At 53.4% G+C, this 17,805-nt stretch overlaps 1 protein-coding gene across 1 annotated transcript in view; it reads left to right on the top strand.

Moving 5' to 3' along the window:
* The first annotated feature begins 397 nt into the window (after positions 1-397).
* Arhgap23 (Rho GTPase activating protein 23) overlaps positions 398-17,805 on the top strand; it is a 95,613-nt gene continuing 78,205 nt past the window's right edge. Inside the window, 1 exon segment of the mRNA XM_028869076.2 lies at positions 398-520. Within this exon segment, the coding sequence (XP_028724909.1) occupies positions 458-520 (63 nt within the window). The 5' untranslated portion in view covers positions 398-457.

Genomic DNA, 17,805 nt, shown 5'->3' with positions numbered 1-17,805 from the left:
GAGGTGGCTTCATCCTGTCTCGGCCACTCACAGGCTTTCTGGACCTCTGGGGTCCGTTCCCGACCCTCCTAGCGTCCTTTCCTGGTGCTATCACTGGGTTCGGTGCCCTCATCCTCTTTCCATGCTCACCATGGAAAGAGCAGGCCCCCTGCAACCCTCTCTCCAGAGGCTTCCCTGAGACCTCGTCTCTGGACCAGGTTCGTTTCTGGCCCCTGGCTTCACGGTCCGCGTAGATCCCAGTCTTGGTTCCCTTGACTTTTCTGCGTAGCGTGTGGAAAGGCCCTGGCCGGCGCCGGGTCTGGAGCGTGGCTTGTGGGGCGGGGTGGGAGTAGGTAGGAGGAGCCACACAGACCACGCCCCTCCGGGGCCCCGCCCCTCTGTCCCCGGCCCTCCGCCCCCTGGGCCCCGGCCCGTGCCCCCAACAGTGCCCTGGCCGCAGAGCCTCCGCTGCGGCCCGATGAATGGAGTCGCCTTCTGCCTGGTCGGGATCCCGCCGCGTCCGGAGCCCCGGCCCCCCCAGGTGAGGGCTCGTGGCTCGGGCCAGGCTGGGGCGGGACCAGGGGCAATGTCCGGGCTGGGGTCACTGCGCCCCCGTCGGTGGGCACCGCTGCGGGAACTTGGTGTCCCGTTGGGGAGTGGCAGGAGGGACAGCTGCGCTAGGCAGAGGCTGGCGGGGGCCGCCGCGCGGGGCTCCCCCGATGGGCCCGGGGCTACCGGGCCCGGGCCACCCAGGCGTGGTGGTGCCAGGCCCTGGGCGGCCGGGCAGCAGGGGTGGGAGGCCCGCGCCTTTTGTCCGGGATTTTCAGGCGGGGCGCCCGCCGCCGTTTCCTCTGCCCGAGTTTTCGTTTTCCGTTGGCGAGGCCCCCGCACAGCTGGAGCCACAGGGAGTGGGGGAGGGGTCCTGGGGCGGGACGTCCTCGGCTCGCCCCCTCCGGGTGGGACTGCGCTGTGGGCTGCGGGACTCGGGATGGGACCCCAAGCCCTGCCCGGCCCTCCCCTCTGCCCGCTCCGGCTGTGGGTGGGTCCGGGAGTGGGGTGCCAGGGGCATTACTCAGCGCTGGGCTGCTCTGCTTGGGTTCTTTCATCTACCAGCTGCTGAGGCTGGGGAGGGGCCCTCACCTTCCCAACAGGGTCAGTCCCCTGCCTTGGAGTCTGGCTGCTGGTCCCGCTCAGTCACCCCCCAGCCCACAGTGGCAAGCTGTACACTGTCTGGCCAGTAGTTTTCCTGGATTTGGAAAAGACGTTCCCTGGGATCCAGTTTGAGGGTCGAGGACAGAACTGAGCCTCTCCTTTTGACACTCCAGCGGGCTCCTGTCCTGGGGTGTTGGGCCCGCGGGCATGTACTTCGCAAACTCTTTAGGAGACTCTGGTGTCTGAACTGCATGTATTAAAGTTCTCCCTCAGTCGGCTTCTCTACCCCTCCCTACAGCCAAAGTGTGTTTCCTAATTATAAACTTGAAATTCAGGATGGACAGGGGGCGGGAGGGGAGGTCATTAGGCTGGAGTCCTTCGGATGGATTCTCCCTCCACAAATAGCGCGTACTTCATCCCTGACCCCTTACTGTCTCCACCCCTACCCCCCTGTGGGCTACTGGTGGGTGGCCTTTGATTCCGTGTGGTTCTCCCCTCTGCCAGGGCAACAGCCCCGTTTTCCAAAGTGGCCAACGCTGACGACAGGAGATTTGAATCTCCCCATTGCAGAACCAATCATTTGGCCTGCAAACTTGGCCCAAAGGCCCCCAGCCCTGGTGGCTTTTTCCCATTGCCCACGTGTGGTTCGATCCACCCCCAGATGGCTGGGAACCCCAAGGCCCTGTGTCCTAGGCCCTACCTTCTCCTTTCACATGATGAGAACAGTGGATCCCTCAGAGCCCTCGTGAGTGTGTAGGAAAGTGTTAGTGCCTATTTTATAGTTTGTTTTTTTCCAGACAGGGTTTCCCTCTGTAGCCCTGACTGGCCTGAAACTCAGAGATTCAACCACCTGCCTCCACCTCCGTGATTAGAGGTGTGAGGCATCATGCCTGGCAATGTTAGTGCCTATTTTACAGATAGGGTCTGTCCTAAAGGTTTGGTGGTATTGTTGGGTTGGAACCTGAGTTCTGAGTTCTGGGGATGGATGGGTTATTAGGAAGAAAGCTTGTATACTGCTGGGGTGGGGCAGGTTGTGTGGTTCCCAGCTGGAGATGAAGGAGCTGGACCTGGGGAACAACCCTTTTGTGTGGGTAGTGTGGATGAGGCTTTCTGTGTCTTCTCTCAGGGCAACCCTGAACTCATGACGAAAGGATGCAGTGATGTTGGCATGATTGGGGGTGGGAGTGAGGGAGGGTGTGGTGTTACAGAGCAGGGCAGTGTGGGGGTGGGCAGTGGGTTGCCTCATGCCTCATTGCAAGGATACTTTGAAACTTCTCTTCTTGTGTAAAGTTAAAAGGCAGACTACAGCCGGTACGGTGCAGGCCTTTAATCCCAGCAGAGGCAGAGGCAGGCAGTTCAAGACCAGCCTGGTCTATGTAGGGAGTTCCAGGACAGCCAGGGCTACATAAAGAGACCCTGTCTATAATAATAACAATAATGATAGGTGGAGGTGGCGCATACCTTTAATCCCAGCACTCAGGAGGCAGAAGCAGGTGGATCTCTGTGAGTTCGAGGCTACAGAGTAGATGACTGGACTAAGTGTTGAGGTGAGAGACTGGGGCTGGCTATTCAGAAGAACTTCCAGGGCCAGGTTCGTGAGCTACAGCACCCTAGAGCAGCCTGGAGATGGTACAGGGATATATCCTCCAGTAGGAGGATTCCTGTGATGCTGGATTCCAATGCAGATGTCTAGAAAGATCCAGCGAACATGCAAATATATTCACACGAGCAAATACGTTAATGCTAGAGGTTTTTTGTTTTTTGGAGCCAGAGTTCTCTTGCTATGTAGCCCAGGCTGTCTGTCTGTCTCAGCCTCCTCAGTGATAGCTGTGTTTTGGGTCAGGGTTCGAATAGCTCGTTCTTTTAATTGTCACAGTGTCGCCTCCAGGTTGGTACTGTTTGTCATTGTCTCATCATACAGTTGAGGGTACCGAGGCACAGTGAGCTAATAGTGTGACCAAAGCTGCGATGTTCATAAAGAACAGAGTCAGGGGCTGGAGAGATGGCTCAGAGGTTAAGAGCACTGGCTGCTCTTCAGAGGTCCTGAGTTCAATTCCCAGCAACCATATGGTGGCTCACAGCCATCTGTAATGAGATCTGGTGCCCTCTTCTTGCAGACAGAACACTGTATACATAATAAATAAATAAATCGAAAGAGAGAGAGAGACAGAGACAGAGACAGAGAGAGAACAGAGTCAGGGAGGAAGGAGCCCCCCCCCCGCCCCCGGGTTCTAGCGTCACGGCCGGCCCTCACTGCCCAGCCCCCAGCTCTGTGCCCACTTGGTAGAGTCTACATCGAATCCTCCTCCTGCCGGATTGGAGCTTGCTTGCTTTTCTTGGTTGGTCATCAGGATGGCACAGCCTCAGGTGTCCCTCGGTGTTTGTGGGAGGGGCATCCATTCCTCGGTCTTCAGCCTCCCTCCCCACCTCCCCAGGCTCGCCCCAAGCGCAACAGGCCTGTAGCAGGCCATCCATTGGCATTCTCCTGGTGGCGCATCCGCCCTCCTCTGCTGGCTGCAGGGGTTCAAAGGTGAGGTATTGGCTTGGTCAGGGATTTAGACAAAGCCTGGTCTTAATTATCCTGGTCTGCCACCCGGACTCTGTCATGAATAGGGCCTGTGGGAGCTGGCACTGCCTCTCCCTACGCTCCCCCCCCCCCTTCAAACAACCCGCCTTCAGATCTAGGCCCACATGAAATCGTGCCAGTATGTCAGCAGGGCAGTGTCAGGCAGTACTGGGAGAGTCTTCTCCACCATCTCAGGGGGACATCAGGCCCAGATGGCCTTGGCTTTCGACATGGGTAGAGTTAGAGCCCTTGGGAGGGGGGTGTTATTCATTACCTGTCAGAGTGGTCAAAAAACCCAAGGGCCCATCTCGTTTAACTTCTCATGCTAAAGGATGCCAGACTGTTTTCATGCCCCTCAGACTGGGAGCAGCCGATGAGTACTTAGGTCCTCTGAGCCCCAGGCTCCCGGGGGTGCTGTCCGTGGCACTGTGTCCCTCCACCCCACACCAGTGCTAGCCTCTGGGACTGAGTCCTGGGGGTGTGGCAGGGATGAGTGGACAATGTGTCTTGTTCATCTGTGTCCTCAGTGCCCAGCACAGTGCCTGGCACAGAGCAGCCCTCCATAAATGTTTGTAGAGTGCAAGCCAGAAGCCTCCCCCACTGGTCTCCCAGGGTGACCTGGGCCTGGCTCTTTCCCTGGCATTGGGATGGGAGACCTGTCAGTCTAGAGTTACTCCAAGGCAAGAAAACAATCTAGAATCTCTCCATGGGCCTTAATGCTGGGCAGGTGTGTTATTGCCATCCCAGCTGATGCAAAGAGATTCCATGACTTTCCACGGTCGGTCACACGAGTGAGTGACAGAGCTAAGGAACTGACCATGCTCTTAACCTCATTCCAATGGCCTAAAGGTGTCGTGTTTGTTACCACACAATCTGGCACCTAGCCAGAGCCCAGAGACTATTTGTTGACTGGCTGACTGACTAACTGGATTCATGAATGGTGAGACAATGTGTGACAAACCCACAGAACCCTGTAACCCAGCGTCCACGTAGGTGGGGTTAGGGTCTCAGGAAGACAGCCTGGGGGTATGGCTGTCTTGTCTGCACCTCAGCCAAACCTAGAGAGGAAGGGAAAAGTCTCTGGTGGCTTCTGTCACCACTTGCCCTCCAAGGCTACCTGGTGCCACTGCCACCAAAACTCCTGGATTCTCTTGCTTTTCCTTGGCTCTTCATTTCTCGGAGTTCTGAAGGGAAGGTGCTGGGAAACAGGCAAGGGAGGTTTCAAAGGCCTGTGTTCCATCCCAGCCCGAGGTGTTTAGCTCAGGCAGTGGGAAGTTCTGTTCTTGTCAAGTTGGAGGTGGTCTGAGTGTGTCTAAGACAAGGCCTGTCTTAGACCTTAACTGTTTTTTTTTTGTTTGTTTGTTTTTGTTTTTTTCATTTTCAGTGCTCAGTCAGGATTGATATCAGGGCACACTGCCTACATGCTCTATGTCCAGCCCATTACCATCAATTTTTATTCTCCTGCCTCTGCCTCACCAATGCGGGGATTAAAGGCAGGTACCACCACACCTGATTTGGAACTGAGATTTGAATCTGGAGTCTTGTGCATTTAAGACGAGTGCTCTCTCATTATCTACATGCTTAGGCCCCAGTTTTACATTAATTTAATCTAATTAATTTCTTTATTTTTGGTTTCTTGAGACAGAGTCTCTCTGTGTACACAGCCCTGGCTGTCCTGGAACTCTATTTGTAGACCAGGCTGGCCTCAAACTCACAGAGATCCACCTGCCTCTGCCTCCCAAGTGCTGGGATTAAAGGCATGTGCCACCGCTGTCTGGTACTTTTATTTAAATTTATTTTTATTATTTTATGTGTAAGGGTTTTGCCTGCATCTATGTCCTTGTATCGCATGTGGACCTGGTGCCTGTGGAGGTCAGAAAAGGGCATCGGATCTTCTGGAACTAGAGTCATGGATGGTTGTGAGCCACCATATGAGTGCTGGGAATCAACCCAGGTCCTCTAGAAGAGTAGCTAGCACTCTTAACTACTAAACCATCTGTCTAGCCCCTTTTTATTTTGAGACAGGATCTTGCTAAGTTAAGGAGGCTGGCCTTGAACTAACTCACTCTGTAGCCAGATCAGGCCTTAAAAGTTCATCCTTGTGTGTCAGCTCCAGGATTATAGTCCTCTATCATCCAGCCTGGCTGCTATCAACTGTTTATCTCTCAAGCAACAGGTGTTGGTTTTCCAGCTCCCATCTGTCCTAAACCTTGGGCCCAGGGACATCTCCAGCTTCCTCTGACCCTTACATGCCTGGGCTGTTGGGTCACCTTCCTTTCTGTTCTTCTTTTCCTGTCTGAAGTAGCATTAGTCAGTCAGCCCCCACCCCCCCAGGCTACAACTTCATCTGCTCCTAGGGACTTGCGTACTGGGAGGTATTTGACGTTCTATCTTCTGACCCAGCAGATTGGCCCTGGGAGACACTGGGGCCTGGGCCTGTGTGCCCCTGCAGGGCCTTGGGAGTCTGGAGCACCCTGTGGTTGAGTATATGGGTTGGGCCTTATCCTTCTTAGCTCTCGTTTTAATTCTACCCCATCTTTATTGTGTGGCTCTGGACACTAGCCTCCATTTTCTCTTTCATGTGGACTTAAGGCTTGGGCGTGAAGCTTATGTGTGCTAAGCAAGCACTTTGTGACTGAGCTCTACCCTATCTTCTTGACCTCCATTTTCTTACCTCAGATATAATCTATCAGCCTTATTGAAAGGCCTGAGTGAGGGGAATCAGGCCAGTCTCGATTGGTAGCAGCCATTGTTAGGCAAATAATGATCAATGGGTGGAAATGAGAACACAGCTTACTTGGAGTCCGTGAGCTGTAACCCCAGCACATCTGGCTCACTAGAGCCCTGTAGTCGGGTGTGCTAGCTCACAGCTGCAATCCAAGCCCTGCTGATGGGAGGCAGGAGGCTTGCCACCAGTTCAGAGTCAACACTGGTTACACTGTGAATTTCAGAACAGACTGGGCTACAGGGTGAGACTCTGTTTCAAAAGCAAATAAAACCAACCAACCAAGCAAATAAACAACAACAACAACAACAACAATAAAAAACCCAAACACCAAACAAACAGAGGAGCTGAGATATAGCTCAGACGGCAGAGTCCTTGCCTAGCATGCACAGGCCTTGGGCTTGATCTCCAGCCTTTATCAGGCACAATGGTGCCGGCGTATAAACAAAGCACTCAGGAGGTGGAGGCGAGAGGATCAAGATCATCCTTGGCTACATAATGTGTTTGAGGCTATCCTGGGCTACAGAAGACACCATCATAAACCAACAAAACAAACATTTATGGTCAGAGTTATCTGAAGAGGAAGTGAGCTTCCATGGAAGTCGTGAGGTCTCCATCACTGGAGGTATTCAGGCCCTGGTGCATAATGATTTGGACTAGTGATAATTCTGGCATTGAGTTAAAGGTCAGCCCAGAACCCCCGGGGGCCCTGCCTGGAGATCTGTGCTCTGTTACAGTAGTAAAAGCTGTTTCCTGGGCTCGTGCGCACTGGGAGACTGGGGCCAGCTGCCTGGTCTGGAAGAGGTATTAACGACTGGCCACTATGGTTGCGGCTAAGTGGCCCCTCAGAGGCCAGGTGTCCCTGACCGGCTGCTGGAAAGTCACCTGGAAGGCCTGGTGTGAGTATGAAGTGGGCTGGAGAAGGTGGGAGGCCACTATAGAGCCAGGAAGACTGGATGACCAAGGAGCAGGGAGGTACCTGGGCCACTGGTCCTGGAGGCTACCTGATCATCTGAGTACCAAGGGAGGGCGAGAGATCCCTGGTCCACCAACACAGCCTCTCATGTAGCAGGGGCCCCAGCTGCTCCCTGGAGCAGAGTCTGGCCTGTAGGAGTGGAACTGGGGAAAGAAAGCCTTAATGTCCCGTGCATTTGGGGGCGTCTGGGGGTCGGGGGAAACAGTGGAGCCTTTGTCAACAGCTGCCAGGAATCTGGTGGAGGAGCTGGCCCTGGGTCTGGCTGGGTTCTCCACAGACTGGCCCCCATTGAAGTGACCCTTTCAAAGCTCAGCCTCTGTATCCCTGGGAAGAGAGAGCTTGGACGGACCAGGGAAAGGGTTTGCTGGCCTCTGTGGCATGGACACAGGGCAGGAGGCCTGTGGGCCCCAGGAATGTGGTGGGCTGGGGGACATGTAGGAGCCTGTGGGAGGACAAGGACTGGGGGTCTCACTGACAAACAGGGGTGTCAGTTCGGGGAAGGACAGAGTTCGTTCTACTGGCTGCCGGCCTTCTTTCAGTCAGCAGTGTGGCTCCGGCTACACCAGGCTCCCAAATCAGCGCTGTCTCCTTCCTTGTTAATTTCTACCACTGAGGTGAGAGCCGCTTGGGAGACCCGGAGCTTAGGGAGAGGTGGAGTGGGGATCTGGGGATCTGGGCCATAGGGCCTCCCCGCCTCCTTAGAGCTTCTAAAAGGCTGGAGACCCCCACCTCTGAGAGGAGACCCCCACCTCTGAGCAGAGACCCCCACCTCTGAGCAGAGACCCCCACTTCTGAGTGGAGACCCCCCACCTCTGAGCGGAGACCCCCACCTCTGAGCGGAGACCCCCACCTCTGAGCGGAGACCCCCACCTCTGAGTGGAGACCCCCACCTCTGAACGGAGACCCCCACCTCTGAGTGGAGACCCCCACCTCTGAGCGGAGACCCTGTGCTTCGCCAGAGTTCCTTATCCATGAGGAGACAGTGATGGTTCTGCACAGGGGAGGGCAGGAGGGAGGAGAGAGGAACAGCCAGGTAGGATTCCCTTCCCTGTCTCCCCACCTTTCCTTTAGGGAAACTGAGACCTAGAGAAAGGCAGGCTAGAGAGACCAGAGGCAGAGAGGGAGACAGGACCGCAAGGGCTGATGGGAGAGACAGGTCTGGTGACACGAAGGGTCACAAACTCAAGGCCTGCCTGGGCAACTTAGTTGAGACTCTGTCTGGAAATGAAAAGGGCTAGCTCAGTGGGAGAGTGCTTGCCTAGTGTGCACAAAGCCCTGGGTTTGATCCTGGAAGCTGTATAAACTGGCAGTGAGTGCCTGCCTGTATCCCAGAACTCAGGAGGTAGACACAAGGAGACGAGTTCAGCACCACCCTCAGCTCCATCTCTGTGAGGTCTCGAACTCACAGAGATCTGCTTCCGAGTGCTGAATTACAGGCTTGTGCCTCTGTACCTGGCTTGAATTAAAAAAGAAAAAAGAAAAAAAAAAAGAATGGAAGAAGGAGCAGGGTTTCCAGGGTTTCCTGAGGGAGGGGCACCCTGAGCATTGGGGCTGAGCGGTGGGGGGGGGAAACTTGCATCCAGCCAGGGAAGCTCCCTGCCCCGGCCTGATGGTACGCTGCCTCTCTTGGCATACTGACTGCGTAGCCATGGGAGGCACCGTGAGTGACGGGTCAACAAGGGATTGGAGTGTATGTCAGAGCGTCCACCAGGTCACTCTGCCTCAGAGTAAGCTGGAGAGATTAGACTTGCAAGCAGGCTGTGATGGTCACACACTGAAACTGCCCAGTGACGCCGCAGTCCTCGAGAGTGTCATCAGTGGCGTGAACTGCCCTCACTCGGACTTGAGGAGTCTCCTGGGGGTGTGGCCTTGGGTTCCTCTCCCAGAGGGGTGGGGCGCTCTTTGTTCCTCCCTGTATCTTGAGCTGGCATCTACACAGCTGAGCTCTCATTAGCTCTAATGAGACCTTGGCCCTGGGCTCCTGTGCCCTGCTGCACCTGGGGGAGTTGTGGGGACAGCTGAGGGTGGGCAGCTGTACAAGAAGGGAGCCATGGGATAGGTCACCCCGGCTGGCGTGAGAGTTACCTCACTTCCTTCCCCTGGAGCCTTTGACTCCTGCACTGGTCCCAGAGGCCCAGGTTCCTCAGTGCGAGGGACTAGCTCATCTGAGGGACCAGGCATGGCCTGGGGCTGCCAAGGACGTTCTCAGGAACGAACGGCTGGCACAGTGTTCCTGTTGTCCTCCCCTGACTACAGCCTGGGGCGGCAGAGGAGGCTCGGTGCTTGGGAAAAAGTGGGCAGTGGCCATATCTTCAAGCAAACCAGCTTTCATTTCGTGGGTGATCATTAGTTGTAAGAACCTGGGCTCCACACAGCCCTGCCCTCAAGGGGTTCCTTGTCTGTGTTTCCTATTGCCCAAAAGCCAGACAAAAAGGCTCCACAAAGATTTCACAAACACAGCTTGTGAGATCTCCCATCTCCATTACCTGACAGTCCAGAGTGTTCTCACGGCCCCCTGCCCTAAAATACCTGTATTGAAAAACACCCAGGCAGACCCAAAGGAACAGTGTGGAGCAGACACAGAACGGGGACTAAAGGCAAGGTGGGTGACAGACACACATTATCGATTCAGAAAGGCCCGGCTTTCAGTTTGGGTCCTGGGTGACCTTACATGGTAGTGTTTTTATATTTATTTACTATTTCAGTTGGCAGGGTCCGTGTAGCCTTGGCCAGGCTGGAGTTTGAGGGGATCCTCTTGCCTCTCTCTTGGGTTCTGGGGTTACAAGTTATTTTGCCCTCCCAGGAGCTCACTTTTGAATCTATTAAATATCCAGGCACCTTGTAGTGGCCCTTGAATAGCCCTTTTTTAAAAAATTATTTATTTTTTTAAAGATTTATTTATTTATTATATATACAGTGTTCTGTCTGCACGTATGACTGCAGGCCAGAAGAGGGCACCAGATCTCATTACAGATGGTTGTGAGCCACCATGTGGTTGCTGGGAATTGAACTCAGGACCTCTGGAAGAGCAGTCAGTGCTCTTAACCTCTGAGCCAGCTCTCCAGCCCCCTGAATATCCTTTTCTAGTGTCTTTATTGCTTTAAAAATTGTTTTTAGGTTTATTTATTTATTTGGCTTTTTGAGACAGGGTTTCTCTGTGTAGTTTTGGAGCCTGTCCTGGAACTCGCTCTGTAGCCCAGGCTGGCCTCGAACTCACAGAGATCTGCCTGCCTCTGCCTTTCAAGTGCTGGGATTAAAGGCACACCCGGCAGTAGTGCACATCTGCATGGTGAGACCTTGTCTCAAAAAACAAAACAAGCCGGGCGGTGGTGGCGCACGCCTTTAATCCCAGCACTCGGGAGGCAGAGCCAGGCGGATCTCTGCGAGTTCGAGGCCAGCCTGGGCTACCAAGTGAGTTCCAGGAAAGGTAGCAAAGCTACACAGAGAAACCCTGTCTCAAAAAACCAAAAAAAAAAAAAAAAAAAAAACGATGAAGACAGTTGCTGGTAAGGTAGCCATGGGACTCAGTTAAAGCCAGTTCGTGGGGTGACTGCACTCGCTTCACTGTCTCCTCCCACGCCTGAAGTTGAGATGCAGGGCTTACCACCAAGCTGCAGCTCCAGCTCCTAAGCTGAGTCATCTTTTCTTTCCTCCTCTTCCTCCCGAGTGTGTGTGTGCATGCACATGTAGACGTGTGTGTGTGTGTGTGTGTGTGTGTGTGTGTGTGTGTGTGCACATGTAGACGTGGGTGTGTACCCTCCCCTTCTGCCCTTCATCCTTCCTCTCTTCCTTCCTGTGTGATATGTGTGACTGTGCATGTGGGTGTGTGTGTATGTGTGTGTGCTTCCCTTCTTTCCTTCCTGTGTGTTACATATGTGTGACTTACATGCATGTGTGTGTGGTGTATGTGCACATGTAGGTGTGGTGAGTGTCTTCCTCTCCTTCCCTCTTCTTTCTTCCTGGATGTGTGATCTATACGCATGTGGGGGGAGGTGCTACTAAGGAGGCCAAAGGGGGGAGCTGGAGAGATGGTTCAGCGGTTAAGAGCACTGGCTGATCCTTCCAGAGGTCCTGAGTTCAATTCCCAGCAACCACATGGTGGCTCACAACCATCTGTAATGAGATCTGGTGCCCTCTTCTGGCCTGCAGGCATACATGCAGGCAGAACCATTGTATACATAATAATAAATAAACCTTTAAAAAAAAAAAAAAAGGAGGCCAAAGGGACAGCATGTGTCCTGCTCTTCACTTTCTGAATTGTCCCCTTGAGACAGGATCTCTTACTGAACTTGGAGCTAGACTGGCGGCACCAGGCTGGGGTCCACAGGCACCTGTGGCTGGGCCTGGCCTCCCCACACAAGCATGATTTCTAGGGACTTGAACTCAGGTCCTTGTGCGTACAGAGCAGATGCTCTTGTTCAGCTGAACCATCTCCCAGCCAGCAGATATTTGCAGCAGCTCCTTAGGTTTCACTGTGGCCATTGCTTTGTTAAAACATATTATGCAAATTTCAAACATGTGAAAAAGAGACAGAATGGTTTACAAAACTTTCTGCTTGCTCACTCTTTGGATATAACAGTCATGAAATTATTCTAACTTTGTAAAAATGTAATGTCTGTGGATGTTCTCCTTGCACGTATGTCTGTGACCCATGTATGTGCCTGGTGCCTGAAGAGGCTAGAAGAGAGTGTCAGATCACTTGGAACTGAAGTTAAAGATGGTTGTGAGCCACCATGTGACTGCTGGGAATCAAACCTGGGTTCCTGGAAGAGCAGTCAATGCTCTTAACTTCTGTACCGTCTCTCTAGCCCTGGAAATTAGTATTACTATTTTTTTTTTTTTAAGACAGAGTCTAGCATATTCCAGGTAGCCAAGGATGATCTTGAACTTCTGGTCTTCTGCCTCCACCTCCCAAGTGCTGGGGTTACTGGAACATTCAGCCATGCCGGTTTATGGGTTTATGCAGTGCTGGAGTTACTGGAACATACCACCATGCCGGTCTATGCAGTGCTGGGGTTACAGGAACATACGCCATGCAGGTTTATGCAGTGCTGGGTTACTGGAACATACCGCCATGCAGGTTTGTGCAGTGCTGGGAACCCAACCCAAGGCTTTGTACACACCACACAGGAATTCCCGCAAATGAGCCATATCTCCAGTCCTAAGCGAGAGCTCTTTAGTAAAGTACCTTCTGCTGGGTGGATGTTCAAAGGCCACCACTGCACAATTGTGTATTTATTATAAAAACAGAACAAACTAAATCCTGTATGGCCTGAAAAAAGTTCATGGGCGATCACCTCCACAGCCCAGCCTAGGCTCACTACTCCAGAGCCATGACCTGGGATCAAGGGAGGCCTGGCGAGGTCAGGAAGGGAAGCCATCGCTGTGAGTGGCTCTGGTAAACACACATCCACTTACAGCCTGAGAGTCAGAGCGTGGACGTGGGTCCCAGTTTGGTCCACCTTCTAGCTGCCTGTGTTGGACAAACCACTAACTACTGCCAGGGCATTCCATGCTAACTGTTCCAGCACTGATAAACCTTGCCTTGGTGAAGCCTTCTTGAAGCTTCTTGGAGAAGCCTGTGTTTACTGATATAACCCTGGGATGGAGGGAGGTGGTGTCACAAGCCTTTAATCCCAGCACTCAGAGGCAAAGACAAGCAGCTCTCTGAGTTCGAGGCCAGCCTTGTGTACAGAGCGAGTTCCAGAACAGACAGTGCTACAGAGAGAAACCCTGTCTAGCAAAGCAAAGCAAAGCAAAACAAACAAGAAAACAAAAAAGAAGAAAGAAAGGGCTGGAGAGCTGGCTCAGAGGATAAGAGCACTGGCTGCTCTTCCAGAGGTCCTGAGTTCAATTCCCAGTACCCACATGGTGGCTCACAAACTGTATGTAATGAGATCTGGTGCCCCTCTCTGGCCTGCAGTCATACGTGCTGTATACATAATAAATAAATAAATCTTTTTAAAAAAGAAAGAAAGAAAGAACCCTGAGGTCCCCGGCCCCATGCAGAACAAACCCTGTCTGCAACCACAAGGAGTGCATGGTCTCCTCTAGAGCCACCGGTGGTGACATCTTCCCCTGGCCATCCTGGAACTCACTTATGTAGACCAGGCCGGCGTCAAACTCATGGAGAGCCTCCTGCCTCTCCTTCCTGAGTGCCAGGATTAAAGGCCTGCCCCACCACACCCAGCCCCTCCCCTGCACCTTTGTGCCAGGCAATATGGCAGTGACCACAGGACAGGTATAACATTTAGATGTGTGTGTGTGTGTTATAAATATGTTTATATACTTTTTGTGCTTATGTGTGTGTGCCACAGAACATAAATGGAGGTCAGGCAGTTCTCAGCTTCTGCCTTGTGGGTTCTGGGGTTGAGCTCATGTATACATTTATGTTTTTATTTATTTAGGTGGTGGTGTGGTTTTTTTTAAGTTTATTATTTTTATTGATACATGCAGGCAGGTGTTTTGTCTGTCTGTATGTCTGTGTACCATGTGTGTGTCTGGTGCCTGAGGAGGTCAGAAGAGGGAATTGGATCCCTTGAAACTGGAGTTCCAAATGGTTTGTGAGCTGCCATATGGGTGCTAGGAATTGAACCCAGGTCCTTGGAAGAGCAGGCAGTGCTCTTAACCACTGAGCCATCTCTCCAGCCCGTTGTTTTTTTTTTTTTTTTCAAACAGAGTCTAAGTTGTCCAAGCTTGCCTGGAACTCGATATGTGTCCCAGGCCTTGAGTTCTCGGTGACCCCTGTCCCCACACCCATCCCCAGTTCTGGATACAGACATCCCCAGCTTAGGCATTTCTTGAACACTGTGTCCACATCTGCTTTGTTGATTGCATGTCTACCTCTTTGATCTTTATAAAATTGGACTGCTTTTAATTTCTGCAAATCCTTTGGGACTTGCTGAACTAAAATTTGCTGAGCAGCTCCTGGATGCCAGGCATTCAGCTGAGTCCCCTGCAAGATCCCTCACAGCTGTGGAGGTGGAAGCTTAGAGAGGGAAAGGCTGAGGCCAGGTTACACAGTGGAGACCGAGCCCCCAGGCTGCTCCTTACCTAGAGTGCCAACTCCTCCACCTAGCACACTTGGTGATAACCTTCCCATTGTCCTAGATTAGTCTCTGAAATTTGAATTGTTTGGGGACAAAGAGGGGCCAGGGTAGGGCCACTGATCGACTCTCCTGTCCTTAAGCTTAACGTGTGTACCTTTGGGGCAGGGGCTGGTTCGATGTCATTTCCTAAGTGCTCAGCTGTTCGTGAGCTCAGACTTGTGAACTCCAAGAAAGCGAGGCTGACCTGGGGCTAAGGTAGTGAGGGATGACGTCCCAAGGAAGCAGAGCCTTATTTGGGCAGTGATAGGAACGGGGAGGTCTCCAGCAGTCCCGTGGCACCATTGAGGCTCTGCTCTGAGGTGACTGGTGACTGATGATGATCCTAAGGACGGACGGGCTTGGGAAACGCAGCCGCTCCAGCTTATGGGCGTTGCCTTGGGTAGAGTGTCCATTCTGCGCCAACTTCCGATAGGCAGGGACCCACCAATCAGAGGTGCCTGTTGTTCTTGGTTTGCGCAGCCACGCCTCCCATGTTAACTAACTCAGCCCCGTCGCAGAAGGAGGTTCGGCCCCTTGGGCGCTCACCTCGTTTCAGGCCGGGTGCAGTTCGTTCCGTGGGGCGGGGCGGGGGCTGCGACCGCCTGGCAGGCTGGCTGCACTATTCATAGCTCCGGGGCGTGCGTACTTGGCATATTTGTCGCTCCTCACGTCTGGCTGGACCATCCCTCTGCCTTCCTCTGTCCCCTCCTCCCCGCTCCCCACCTTATCCCGCAGTCTTTCTAGGGTTATCTGCTCTCAGCTGCCTCCTGGTAGCCTGTGCACATAGGGGAAGGAAAGCCCCACAGCCCGTGTCCCTTTGTTCTGGGCCTAGAGGGAAAAACTGGCAGTGAAGAGGCATGATAAGGTGGCCAAGAGTCTAGGCTTGGCCTGCCAAAGAAGATGTCCCTGGCAGGAATCTGACACACGGTGGGACCTGGCCAGGTCCACCCCTCAGCTGCCAGGTTGATATCTGAGGATGGGGAGGCCAGTCAGGGGTCCTAGGAAGGAGACAGGGGCCTGAGGGAGAGATGCCTGAATGCTGTGTCTAGCATGTCTGAGGCCAGGTCAGGAGGGCTGGTGGCTGGAACAGGGAATGTGAGGACAAAGCCTGCCTACAGAGATGGAAGCGGGTTTCCTGTCTGTGTGTGCCCCGCCCCACCTTTGTACTCCACTGCTCCCACTTTTGGATGTGGTTCCCATCAAGAAAGGACAAAAAGATGAAGCATGGACGTGGTTGCATAAGCCTGTGCTCCCCCCAATACTTGAGGGCTAGAGGCGTGAGGATCAGAAGTTCAAAGTCATCCTTGGCTAGCCTGAGCTGCATGGAACCCTATCTCAAAACAAACAACATAAAGAGCTGAAGCAGTCTCTGTTCCGGTTGGGCCCCCAGGGAAGAGGGGTAGTCACCCTAGTGATAAGAGTGGGTTTTGTTTGTTTGTTTTTTGGTTTTTCGAGACAGGGTTTTTTCTCTGCATAGCCCTGGCTATCCTGAGACTCACTCTGTAGACCAGGCTGGTCTTGAACTCACAGAGATCTGCCTACCCCTGTCTCCCAAGTGCTAGGATTAAAGACATGCACCACCACTGCCAGCAGTGAGAGCATTCTTTACCCGCCCCACCCCCCACCCCCCATTCAGAAACATTGTGCTGCTGCCCACCTAGACCACATGCTGTCCCTTCAGAGCAGACACAGTCCTGGCCTCCAGGACTCCCAGCTAAAGGGGGATACAGGTGACAATAGCCTCATAAACATATATGTCCTGAGAGGGTGCCCAGAGACCTGGCATTGAGCACAAGGCAGTATGTGTGTGAAGTGAGTTTTTAAAGAAAGTTTTATTTTGTGTGGAGTGGAAGGACACAAGTGGAGGTCAGAGCATAACTTGTGGGTCACTTCTCTCCTTCTATCATGTGGGGCCCAGGGATTAAACTCAGGTCCCAGCCTTGGTTGCAAGTGTCTTTACCAGCCGAGCCACCTGGAGCGGGTGTGTTGCTAGACATTAATTCTGGGAGCTCCAAGGTGTGTAGAAGTGGGTCTGAGAGTGAGGGCCGGGAAGCAGGAAGGGAGGGAAGGCGACAGAGCATTCCAAAAGCAGTGTTGTTGCCGGGCGGGAGAGACTGGGAGGGTGCAGAGCACTCTGGGGAACTGGAAGGAGGCCAGAGGCCAGGGTGATTGTAGCACATGGAAGGGGGTGTGGTGTGTGTGGAGGCTGGAGGTGTGTCCTCCAGGGCCTGCTGGCCAAATATTATCGCCTAGACTGACCTCCCAGAGGGAAACCAAGTAGCCAGAGTGTGAGTGGGAAGTGGGCTGGCTCACTGCTTTGGGGGGCAGGGTCCACCCTAATGGTGGGCAGGAGGCCAGGTGGATGACACCTCCCACCTATCCGTCGTTCCTAGAATGCCTTCCCAGTAACTTTGCTGAGCAAAGAACCTGTGTGAACTCGACTGACAACGTTGATGTTATCTAGAAAAGGACCAAAGTGAATGCAGGTGCTAAGAGTGTCCCCTCCTGAATGCTGGGTGTGGATGTAGGCCTTCCTCCCAGCCTTCTGTCCCCTCAGTATCCCGTGAGTGAGTGTAGACGTCCCTATCCATCTGTGGCCTGGATCAGGGAACAAGGTGGTGATGGCTGACACCGCTCAGGTTCACAAGGCGCTGTGTGTGCAGAGGAGACCTGGATCTACTTCTGTTATACCTGTAGTTAACCTGTCTAGTTGGGGCTGGAGGCTGTGAGCTGAGGGTGATTGGAGTACCCTTTCTGCATCCCTTTCCCTGACAGAGGGTCCCAACCTTCTCCCAACCCCGGCATAGTCAGGAGCACAGTGGAAGGGCATTTGACATTGTAAACATTATAAACATTAGGCAGGGCCGCGTACAGGGAATGCAGAGGGAGCCTGGGCAGGTTGGGCAGGGCTAAAGGTGAGGGGGTGGTGGTTTCAGAGGTGAGGTTAACAGCCTCTTCCTGCAGAGAACCCCACATGCCCTGGGGGAGATGTTAGGAATCTGCTGAAACCTGCCCTCTGAGGGAATGTGGTCTCAGCTGGACTGGAACTGAGCTGTCCCTCTGCCCTCAAAGAAACCAGTGAGAGCACCTGTTGTCTCTGCCCAGGTGGTTAGACAAACAGGAAGAACTGGAGCTGGCGGGGGGGGGGGGGGCACAGAAGAGGTGACTCACACGGAGTTTCTAGTCTGTCTCAAATGAGCTGTCCAGTGATGGAATGGGTGTGATGATTTTTGTAGAGGAGGTTCTTCAGGCAGCTCCTGCCTTCAGGAGTGACTGGTGTCTGCACAGTCTCTTCGAGAGGGGATTAGGCCTCCGATGG

Source organism: Peromyscus leucopus, chromosome 8b (assembly GCF_004664715.2).
Source record: "Peromyscus leucopus breed LL Stock chromosome 8b, UCI_PerLeu_2.1, whole genome shotgun sequence".
NCBI lineage: Eukaryota > Metazoa > Chordata > Mammalia > Rodentia > Cricetidae > Peromyscus > Peromyscus leucopus.
This window is presented reverse-complemented; position numbering and strand designations above follow the sequence as displayed.